Source organism: Uranotaenia lowii, chromosome 3 (assembly GCF_029784155.1).
Source record: "Uranotaenia lowii strain MFRU-FL chromosome 3, ASM2978415v1, whole genome shotgun sequence".
NCBI classification, from domain to species: domain Eukaryota; kingdom Metazoa; phylum Arthropoda; class Insecta; order Diptera; family Culicidae; genus Uranotaenia; species Uranotaenia lowii.
Genome location: NC_073693.1, coordinates 131,619,897 through 131,631,735, shown reverse-complemented (window position 1 = coordinate 131,631,735; position 11,839 = coordinate 131,619,897). Strand labels below are relative to the sequence as shown.

At 43.9% G+C, this 11,839-nt stretch overlaps 1 protein-coding gene across 1 annotated transcript; it reads right to left on the bottom strand.

Annotated features, from left to right (window-relative positions):
- Nucleotides 1–2: 2 nt before the first annotated feature.
- Nucleotides 3–11,001, bottom strand: LOC129752616 (polycomb group protein Psc; the record flags this gene model as incomplete). The annotated part of the gene is made up of 5 exons (XM_055748391.1): nucleotides 9,895–11,001; nucleotides 9,086–9,176; nucleotides 2,862–3,062; nucleotides 2,351–2,564; nucleotides 3–2,240 (listed from the first exon to the last, which is right to left on the bottom strand). Coding segments are annotated over exons 1-5 (2,955 nt in total), but the record flags the coding sequence as incomplete, so codon positions are not given.
- Nucleotides 11,002–11,839: the final 838 nt, after the last annotated feature.

The following is an 11,839-nucleotide window of genomic DNA, read 5'->3' as shown; positions in this document are numbered from 1 at the left end:
ATTTGATTGAGCAACGACTGCACTTTCGGTTGCTTCATGGGTGGTTCCTGCTTATTATTTTCAGGACTGGGACATGGCCTCTTTTTCTCGTTGGCAGATTCCGGTTTCTTATCCGCCGCGGCCGTCGTCGATGGAGGTGATTTGTTGCCCGTTCGACGATCGTTCAGCATGGTTTGCAGATGATTTGCATAAGCTAACGGGTTCGCGTACTTGTACTGTTTGGTTGAGATGTTGAAATTTGGGTTGTACTGCGGAGAGTCCGGCGAGTAGCTTGGAGAATTGCAGTACGAGGGGATTGGCGTTCGGGATCCCGCAGGAGCCTTGTTGGCGTTCATCAAAGCGTAATTGAGATAGTTGACCGGGCGGGTTTTGTTGTTGGGTTTCGGTTTCGGCATAGCCGGTGCAGATGGAACAGCAAAAGTCTCTCCATCGGATGGGGGGCCATAAACTTTGATGTTCTTCTTAGCGTCTTCCGGCTTAATTTCGCTGATTTCCGTTTCTTTATTGGGCGAGATGTGGATGGTGGGTCCAGCATTCTGCTGAGGTCGTTTTGGTTTATTAATTTTGGCTTGCTCGAGATCTTTCGGTAGCAGAGGAGGTAGCTTCTTGGCTGGTTGCATGGGTTTTGGGAAGGAAGGCACTGCAGGTCGTTTGGACGCATCGGCGTTCACGGGTTTGGGAGCAATCATCACAGGTTGAGCGGGTTTTGGGGCAGGAATGTTAGTGGTTGAAACAACTGGAGGAGGCATCACCGATGGAGCTTTGAAATCGACTGGTTTCGGTTTCGACTCCGGCTTGGAAGCTTCCTTTGGCAAGTTGTTTACTTTCGGAGGTTGATGCGGTAAAATTGGTATGGCACTCTTTTCCGTTCCCTGTTTAGGTTTAAGAGAGCTCGTTAGCGGCAAAATATGCTCTCCAGTTGATTTAATACTCTCCTGCACCTTTTTCTCTACCAAAGCCTTCATTTCGTCATCGGATAGTTTTGGTTTCTTCAGAACACTTCGGTTAGAAGAAGGTTCCTTATTTTTTCGCTTTCCCGGCTTGATGTCAGCAATCGAAAGCCTAGGGGGAGATCCACCGGAAATCGGCGATTTGGAAGGGGACCTAGACTCACCTCCAACTGACTTAATTGGAGTAAGCTCAAACGAATTAAGGAACTGTGATTTTTCATCTTCAAACACTGGTTCGGGTTTCGGTTTCGGCGAAGAAGAGGCCAGCGGATGAGACACTATCTTCAAAGTTGACGTTGACAACTCGGGACTCTTCTGATCAATCTTCAGCACAATCGAGGGGTGCACATTGTCAATCTCCGGATTGCGTTTGGGAGATTTGATTTTCTTTTCACTTTTCTCCAGCTTGTGAGCCTCTTTGCGCGCCTTTTTACTGTCCGCCAGATCATTATGACTAATTTTATGGTTATTGTTCTTCAAATCACTCAGCCCGGTAAGTTCCACTTTGTAGGGCACCTTTTTACCACTCTTCACACTGACTAGTCCGTCTTTCACCTTTTCTATCTTAATCTTTAGATCACTGGAGGCTTTAACCTTGTTGACACTCTTCTCCTTGTCCTCGGATTTCTTCTTCTTGGCCTTCTCCGGCTTATCTGATTTATGGTGCTTGCTGGCGACCTCTTCCTGGTCCAACGGATGAGGGCTTTGCAGGATGCTGACATTATAGGTGTTTTTGTTCATTTCTATTTTGAGCTTTATCGATTCGTTCTTCTTTACTACCTTGGGCGAATCGGGTGAACCGGTGGCCGATTCCATTTTGCTCTCGCCGGTTCTGCTTTCCTGTTGGTATTTTCCGAGCGCGGCAACATTCGGTTTCACGTCAACCTTTGCCTTCTGCTGCTGGTGGCGGTGCTCACTCACACCAACAGCGCCCGCCGTCGTGTTCGTGGTCGAACGGCCAATAAATGTCTCCTCAATCGGCAGTTTGACCATCGCGATGGTGTTGGTGTTTGCGGCGGTGGTGGAGCTGTTGATGACGGAAGGCACTTCGGTGCCGTTCAGTTTGCCATTCTGCTGCTCCTCTTCCAGCTTGATGTCACTCGGTTTTATGAGCTCCAAACTTTCCTTGCTGTCGGCGTCCTCCTCTTTGATCGTCGTTAGCGACGACGAGTTGCGACCGCCCGTCGAGCCAGCGGACAAGCTGGGGGATCTCCGGAGCGGAACCTCCGGCAGCTCCACCGGCTTCATTTCGTGCGTCCTAATTCGATAGAAGAATCGCATGTGAGCATCCTGCGAGGGGAGAAAACAAACAAAAAACCAATCGAAACATTAATAACCTGTGCGCCTTTTATTAAATACCGAGAGAATTGGGCGGAATCCGTCCTCCAAATTAAACATACCTTCTTCCACGTGTAGATATATGCCACATCCATCAGGGTGTAGTGGTCCGGCAGGGTAATCGTTTGCACTTTGTACATGATCTCGACGTAGAACTGATGCGTCGGAATGCTGTACTTGTTAATGATGAATTTCTTCAGGTGGGCCACGGTGAAAACGGCCGGACACATCAGTACCTTCGGCCGCTCCAGCTCCTCGTTGTTTTCGGCCAGCTCTCTGTGGAGAAAGAGGGGGAAAAAGGCGAAGGGGACGTGAGTTAAACGGCATCTTTCTCTCTTCGGGGAGGAATCGCTTTGGGTGAAAAGTTTTTCGGGAAGGGAAAAGTTCCACAGGGGCAAAACAATTGAGTTCTTCTCGGGTGGAAGTGGGAAATTGAAGCATGAAAGCATAAGCAATCGACGGGAGATTTATTAGAACAAGTTTTGTGCGGAGAGGTAATTTCTTCTTTTGGAACGCTTGGCGCGTAATTGTTATTGAAAACGGGAAATTGGGCCATAATTCAGAGGCACTTACTTGTCGGCGTATTCGAGCGTTAAAGACATCTTGTCGCTGGGGCTAAAGATGAGATGTTCGGTGTCTTCGCCTCTTTGCTCCGGCGTTGCCAGAGCGGCCTTTTCCGGGTGCTGCTTGTAGAATGCTCGCTTTCGGATCAGCTCCCTTTCGTATAGTCCGGGAACCAGCTTGTAAACAATCGCTTGGAGGGTGGCGTCCGGTCTGTAATGGGAAAATAATTCATCAGGATTAGTAAGGTGAAGAATCGAGCGAGGGACAATTGTAGACACACTACTCAAAGTGCATTGAATTTGAGCGGTATTCTCTATCGTCGTTAATAATTCAAACAACGTCCGTCCTACGCCGAGCATATGGCAGCGTGTCGTCAAATTATGCGTATCCTTCGCCGACGACGAACCGAATACCTTCGATAATTATCTCTCTTCTCCGCCTTTCAATTTGAACCGAGCTGACAGGCAACTCCGAAATTGCGATAGGCACCATAAAGCGAGAACGGTTCACCCTTTCTCAAATGTTAATTACGTTTTATGGGGGACGAAACTAGACCGCGCGGTACGGCCGCATTTCGTTGCCGTTATTCAAGTCGAGCTACAAGGTATTGTTTATCCCTACCTCTACGTTGCTTTTGCGGTTAAACGAGCTCAACAACCTGTTGAAGTATTTGGGAAATTTGGCCTACTAGACAGTCCAGAAATTTAAATTTTTAATTTACCCGATATTTATGATAATAAAAAATTTATAAAATCTCTTTTGAACTCAGACGATGAAAGAAAAAAAATTGCTCAAATCTGTTGGGTTAAATTTTTAAAACTCTCGAACCCAGCTGCCAATTATTCGTGCGAAGATATTGCAATCGGTCCCCGTCCAGAAAAAAAAGTAGCAATGGCCTATTTTCCCCTTTTACTATCGATTTTTCGGCACATTTGGCACATCGTGAGAATACCGGCCTTTCGCCGTCGTTGACAAAAAAAAAACATAAAGCGAACGGAGATTCACACAACCATGTAGTACCAAACAACATAGAGCCGTGCTATGCTTCAACAACTGAACTGTGTGAAGAGAGAGGAAGGTACCGAGTTTGTCGTCTTCATGTCGTTTTCGGTGAAAGATTTAGGCTGACAAACTCAGCCTAGAGGTAAATTGTTTTTGTCGCATCTATTTTGGGCTCACAACTTGTTTTATGGGAGTCTCTGCACATTCGTTAAGTTTTTGTGCCTTTGTAGTGAGCCATGAATTCTGAAAACTTTTCAAGCCTATTACTATTTTCGGGAGTGTTTCTCTCTGAGCCCAAATCATTAATTTATGGCTTTTATACTCGGTTTTACTTCCTACAGGGTTTGTTCCGTTTTCCAATCGAAAAAAATATTCAAAAGCGTCTTGAATTCATCTGATTAAAATGACGATGTCGAAGCCACGGTAGGATGATGAAGGCAACCACGACGTTGATGATGATGATGAGCCGCTACTTTCACACAGCTCCCTGAAACCCACCAAAGCAAAGAGAGCAACCTCAGTGCTGCTGCTACTCGTGGAAATGTAGCGCGCGCGAACAAAGTATATCGGCAGCAGTGGCAGTCTCTTATTATTCCGCTTGCCGTCCGCTGCTTCTGCTACTGCTGCCTTTGCTTCTGTGGTCTCTCTCCTCATCAGCTTCACAACATCGCCGTCGCCGTTGTCGTCTTCAATCTTCAACAACCGACTTATACGATTCCGATTCAACCACACAGCGGCACCGACCTCGAGAGAGAAACAGATAGACGTAAGAATCACGCTCCGATGACTGGCATGATTATATGATCTGGGTTGGTTCGTTGGTTGGTGCTGTGCCTGTGCGTATTATTCCGGCAGTCAGCTTGCGGGCTTCCCTTTTCTTCGTGCGTTCCTTCCTTCCGACCACGCGCGCTTTTCCCCGTTGTACTGCTGTTATCGTCTTCTCGTGTTTTTTTTCTTAGTTGCTAGAGATGGCTCGAAACGGATAAGCGAGGCCTAGGAAAAATTTGGGGGAAATCAACCAGTGGTGCCATTCCGTTATTTAAGGCTAGAATCTTTGTACTTTAGGTTTATTGAGACTTCCATATCCTATGCGACGCGTTCAAGGACTTACAGACTGAACAAACTTACCCAGAAAGTTGGTTAATTTAAATGCTTGTGGCTTCGAGAAAAAAAAATCCCAGCAAATACGATAAATTTTACAGCTTTGAAGAAAACCTATAAGGACTTTATTTTATCTGCAAATCAGACGCGGTGAATAATGACTTCAGTGTAGACTTCTTCCCCCGATTTAAAAATCTTTCAAAACACCAACAACTGTTCCTGACGTCTCGCCTAATGTTCAAAAGGGTTTTTAAATCTTGGAGATTCAACTATTTCGAATACCCTTCCAGGCTGGCTATTCATGTAGATAACCTCTGAAACAACTCTTGCGTCAATCAGTCTGTCATCCACTTACAGGATTAGAATGAATCCTCGCTAAACGCAGCTGTCACCCTTCAATAGATAGGTACCTTTCGTTATCAAATCCCTGTTAATTTGAAGCCCGAGCTGCTTGTTCAAGCCAAACAAGCTTTTCTGCAACCAAATGAGCTTCGATTTGCCTTTGTCCAAGTTCCTTTCAGGAATCAGCGTTGACGATCATTTGATGAAACCTCACGTCGAGCTCGTTTGCATCTTGAAAATCTGAGTGTTGTTTTCTAGCAATCCAATTCTGGTTTTTGGAAACAAATTTTCATGAACAATCTAATCGTGTAGCGACCGTGGTGAACAAGCACTTCGGCAGAATGAGTTTCCTTTAACTTGGAGACTAGCTTAGACAAATCTTGTTCTTCTTTAATGCTACCATCTCCTTGTCAGTAGCGGTCTTCCTAGACACTTCCAGCAAAACAGAATCCTAATCATCAGTGTCATCGTATGGGAACTCTAGACTTCTCTCGCTTGATCGTCCTCAACCACACTGTCACCCACAATATGATGGGGATCAGCAGGACTATCGGCTTACCGCTCAGATGCGTTGTCTGTCGTTTGGACATCGACTAGTCACTGAAATGTGTTCACAAACATCAGTTGGCCTGTCATTTTTGGTTGGTGTTCAAGGGCATTAACTAACTGCATTCATTTTAAGTTCAGGCGCTAGTGGGTTCTCGGCAGGATTCTGTCTTGGCACTACATCGTCTTTTTCTTCAACAGGCTTTTCCTTCAGAATCTAAATGTTCGTTGGGCATTCGAAGGTTTAAAGATTGCTTTGTCTTGGGCACAGACCAAACCTCATTACGTAGGGTGAAAACCTCAAAACCTTGCGTGATTGTTCGTAATAAAGTCAGGACTCTTCACCGTCGAAGTCGTAATCAGCTTATCAAAGATCATGAAAGATCAAACAGAAAATTCGTAGTCGCACAGCAGCTTGAACAACTTCTGATCGAAGTACGCTTTATCCATAGCCTCCTTTGGTTGGATTCGCTCATAGACCCCAGCAAACATTTTTGTAGCTATATTCTGATGCTGTTTTGATATACATTCCATATACATTATAGAATGATCGTATGGAAGTTGGAAAATCCGCACTTACCTACCAAAGTGGAGGCAGTATATAAACATAATTTTTATTTCTTTCTAAAGCGACGAAAACTAAATACACCAATTGGGCGCTATTCGACACCTTATTCGTACCTATCGAAAAAATGCAAGAGAGCGCAAGATTTTACTCCCATAGCCTTCAAATTGCTGCCAGCGACAATAGTTTCCACTTGTCTCATTGATCAATGTTACTCAAATTCCATCTTATTTTTAGATATCTGGATGCACTACTGGTTGCAGAGAGGACGTGACGATGGTTTCCTCACATGAAGCCACAAATCTTTTTAAAATTTACAAACATGGTGGACACTCCATCATATCCGATTTAAACTGACTTCAGACGACATTTTATACGATCTTTTCACTATGCAATTGGAATTGCGATTCGCAATCCCATTGTAGACGACCTAAGTTATCATTCCAGATACGTTTTCATGTTTGCTGGGATCTCGCTCTTGAGTTTGAGCAGATAGATGACCATGAAATGGGTAGGTTGGTCAATGAAAGTGATGAAATCCTGAAATCCTTCATATGTTGACACCTACATATACTTACTACACCCGTTAGACTGTTTAGCATCAACTGTTTAGATCAACTTGATTAAGAGATCTCAATTTTGTTGAATCTATTGTCTGTTTGCTTACCAGTGGAATAGCTCTTGTGGCCAAGCGGGTTTTCAACCTTTGTATGTAGGTGAACGCAGTTCCTCTCTTCCATCTCGTTGCAAGCCATCCACTTGATGTTTAAACATCAGTCTCATATGACATTGCTTACATAACCTACAAATGTCAGGCGCTCGCATTTCCAGCCAAGATCTTGTCTTATCGCATTTGAGTTTGCGAACAAGTTTAGCATTGTGAAGTTCTTCTTTTGGCCAAATTTGGTTTTCTATCAAACCGAAAGTAACCATGAGCACAAAGATTAATTTCGCCAAATCTGGCTCATAGAGCTTAGAGAGAGCAGAGAAGCTCTAAAGCTGTTTTAAGATAGCATTTTTACAGGTCATTAGTGCTTATGGTTACTTGGGTTAGTTGACCACAAATCCATATTTTGAAGAATCGATTTGTTAGATAGGTGGCACAACAAGGTGCTTTCTTCCATATCAATAATTCCCTCCGTTACGCAAGTCCTTTAAATCCTGATAAATAGAATTTCCACCATTGTAACACCTCAGTCGGAAAATCTTCTGATCAAAGTTGGCAACCACCACAACCTCAAATTCTTGCACAATAATCTCAATATAACTAGAAATTGGGCATCACTTTTCAGCAAGTTACTGGAATAAAACATTGCTTATCTTTGCTTTTAGCGGTCCATCATCTAGAAGAATCTTGTTTAGTCAAGTAATTACTTGGTGGTCCAAAATCCACATGATTTTGCAACTTCAAATGCTCATCAACACACAGTGAATTTGAATTTATTTCCGGATTAACCAGTGTTTTGGCATTTGCAAAAACATTTGGTTTTTAGAGTCGGATAATCGTCCAGAAAGTATTCCGTTGCCAAAACATTTGGTCCTTCGAGCTAGATTCAAATGTTTGGCATCCGACCGCTTTTGAAGATTTCACCACTTCCGATAAATACGTACGAATAGGTACACACAAAGTGAGAAACGAGAGCCGTCTCCGAGCCACATTGTTCAGCTCGTCTCGCACATCGAGGGCACATTTTCCCGCCCGGCTTTTCTGCTTCTTTTTTCCCTCGTCGTCGAACCATCGTCATCATCATCATCAGTCGCATTTCCCATTAGGCGGTTTTGCCGGTGGATCGCACAGCCGGCAAAATTTTTCAAACAACACCACCCGAGGAAACTGAACTAAACACGGGTTAGGCTAGGGCCGAACGTGTAGGAAAATTTCGGGAGCTGTCAAATACAGACTCGCACCAACACACGGAAAACACGTGGAACACGTGCGTACGGACGGCACGAAGGGAATCAATAAACTAGCTTGGAACGATGGTGTTAGTGTGTTCCGTGATTATTATTTTTTTCTGATTCCATGAAAATCTTCGGCGGAGTGCAGGAAAATTGGACACATTAGAGATTCCGGAACGGTCTCGGTCCGATTAGGGTTTCGGGAAGAATCAATCGGGACCCCCTCGATTCAAAATTGGTGGTGGTCGGTAGCGAGATGGCGAGTGCTAATTATAGAGCGTGTGCGAGATAAGTTCCTTATTTGTTTGGTAAACAAAATACCGAGTATCTACAACAACTACATACATCGTCACCGGCAACATGTCAATGTCAGCGGCAGTGGCACCACATCGTTGCGTTGCATGTTTGTTGTGTTACCGGTAACTCGTCGGGGCCATTCGGTGTGGTGCCACATGGAGATGGCTCATGGTAGCGATGATGCTTGGGGTGAGGACACACATTTTCATGACAAATTTATGTTTACGACCAATTTGTCGTGTAGACGCAGTTGAAGTGCATAAATTGACGGGAAAAGTAGTGAGTCCAGTTCCAGAAGATGTTATACGCCATTAATACTAATGCATGATAATTGGACATGGTAATTTTTTTTTCAATTGAACGAAAGTAATTTGTAAGCGCCACGCTTGAAAAAAGTAAAAGTTTTTCCCAAATGTTTCAACTATTAAACCTTTAATTCCAAATCTTAAATACATTGATGAAGATTGATGGTTTTACTTACTTGATGTTCGGTTTCGCCTTGTTGATCATCATCTCGCACTGGGGACAGTACTGCTCCGTTCGTAGATGCTTCATGATGCAACTGTGGCAAACTGTGCGCAAGGAGAAGAAACAAAAACAAACATTATAAGTGGGCTCAGACAAAATATATGTATACAGAGGTAACGGTCTCACGAGCAATAAATCGGAGGGGAAGTTTTGTTTGGTGTCATGTGGGTGTAAGGGATAAATCTTCGTTCGCTAATGAGCAAATCAAATTATGCATTCTCGTTACAGATGAGATTGCGAAAGGCCCGAGCTAAAGGACCTGGGGGAATGATGATAAATGATACCGGATAAGGGCCGGCTTTTTTTTCGTAGAACGGGCAAATGTTGCATTCTTTGAGATTGCAAGTCGACCCTTGCAGAGTTTGCGAAAAAAAAAACTATTTACAAAGACCTAGGGAACGGAACAGTTTCGCCCAAAACGAAGAGTTATTATAATTCCGTCCCTTCCATCTCCCTTCGGCTGTCAGGTTTTATATGCTAAGCCAAGCAAAAAGAAGCCTATTATTATTCCGCTCGTATCCCTACGCAGCCCAAGAAGCAAGAAAGGTCGGATGAGTACACATGGGAAGGCTGAAAGGAAAATATATGCATAGGAGGGCATGGTACAACAATTCATCCTTGGAAGAAGGCAAACTGGGAACAGGATGTTTCTTGATCTTGGGACCCATGCTGATGTGGGGTACTTGAAACGGTTCGGTTGATTGTTTAGTTTTTTTTTTCTAAGTGTTCCATTCCTAGAGATTTTTGAAATTCGATACTTACATGAGTGCAGGCATTCTACGATCGTCGTGGCATCAATCAGGTAACCTTTACAGAGGTTACATGTGATGTAGGGGTTGATCGACTTCAAATCTACTTTGCTAGGTTTGTACGGCGATTCCGGACCGCTAACGGCCGGAAGCACTTTGGCCAATTTTGTAACTTCCGATGACATTTTGCTGCTACTCTTCTCCACTGCTGGTAAAAGGACCATTTTGAATCCCTGATTGTAATCCGGTTTAACAAACGACAGCTCCGACTAATCCATTATTTGCGTAATCCATGTGTGAGGGCTTATCCAATTGCGCACTTTATTCCGTTCACTTTTCACTCAAAACTTTTCCCCCATTCATTTCATTTGTGCTCGTAAAATAAAATTTCCTTTATTCCTTTTGAACTCACTTTCGAAGCGCCGAAATTAAAATAATCTTACAGCAGCAGCAACCCCAATTCAATCCACTTACACATATATACCAAAACCCAACTGCGGAGTTCCAACACTTCCAGCAATATTCTTGGATCAAACACGATCTCCGAACGAACCGAATCGGGCCCGCGTATCGAACCAGTTTTATGCTGCCTTAAACGAACTCTTGCAAACGCTCTGCTTTTTTCACGATTATCATCATTGCTTCACACACTCTTTCCATTGGGCTCACAATTGTTGCTTTCCGAGAACCTCAATCTGATCAAAAACACCGTACCGTATTCCAAAATTCTCTCACAATTCTCTCTTAAACTCTCTCTTTATTGCTGCGACAATCGACAAGGGTTCCACCGACGTTCCGTACTCGTTCACGTTCGACGACTGAATGACGATGCGGGTAGCAACCTGGCACAGTAGGCCTTCAGCAGACCGTATTTTGCACCCCTTGCGCTGGTGTGAGTGCTTGTTATGTGCCAACTTTATAGTCCGCACCAATACAGGCTAGGTTGATGAAGTGGATTTCTATATACTCACTTAAGCCGTTTGAAATCAATTTGAAAGCCTTCAAATGTCAATCCCTTGGCAGGAAAACTCGAACAATTCACTTAATAGTTGTTGATGTAAATTTAAAGTTTAATTGGTTATGTTACTTGGACGTATTCCCAATTGTTCTGATGCAATCCTTCTAGTACACTATCTTCCTAAAATCCAGCTCCTTGAACAACCAAACGCCACCAACTCGAATGATGTCTCGATTGAAACTAAACTGTTATATACAACGTAGCAAAGAAACCCGAGCACTGGTAACAGCTGAACGAACTGAGTACATAGCAGAGCAGATCCGTGCAGTACATAATCGCTTTGCCTTCCTTTCCATCCAAACGAGCAAGCGAAGCTCACACACAGTCGAATCTCTCGTCTTCGTTGCCAGCCAGCGGCAGTTAATGCTGCTCGTTCTCGCTCTTCCGCACACTCTACTTGTTCGAAGCAGCAAGGGAGCCACGTTCAAGCAAGGAGCCTGTGAACGAAATTTGATCCCCCTCTTGTTATTTTTGCCTCTCATCATCTCGCTCTCGCTTACTGCTGCATGTCTTGGTCGTTCACTCATACCTTCTTCGTTTGGCTTTGCCTGCTGCTGCAATTGACGACGGTTCAGCAGCGCTCGTTCAACATCGTCGTCGTTCAACTACGTTTTCCCTTTGTTGAGTGGTCGTCGCTTTTGTCTCGCTACATAGGGACCGTTTATATAATTGGACTCACTTCAAGCTTCGAACAGTCTATGTAAAACGTTGGGGATAGCATTGAAAATCGCTTTCGTACAGCGAATTGAGGTTTAATGTTGAGTTGGCCTTTTTGGAATTTCATTTAACCTAGCCGTTTTAAATTTTCAAGCCTTTCAGCCTTTTTTTATTGACACTACGTTAGCTGAATAGAGGAAGAAGTAGAATAAACCAAGCGTATTGTAGAAGCTTTGGAGTATAACGTATTCTGATAGCTCACTTTGAATTATCATTCATTCTA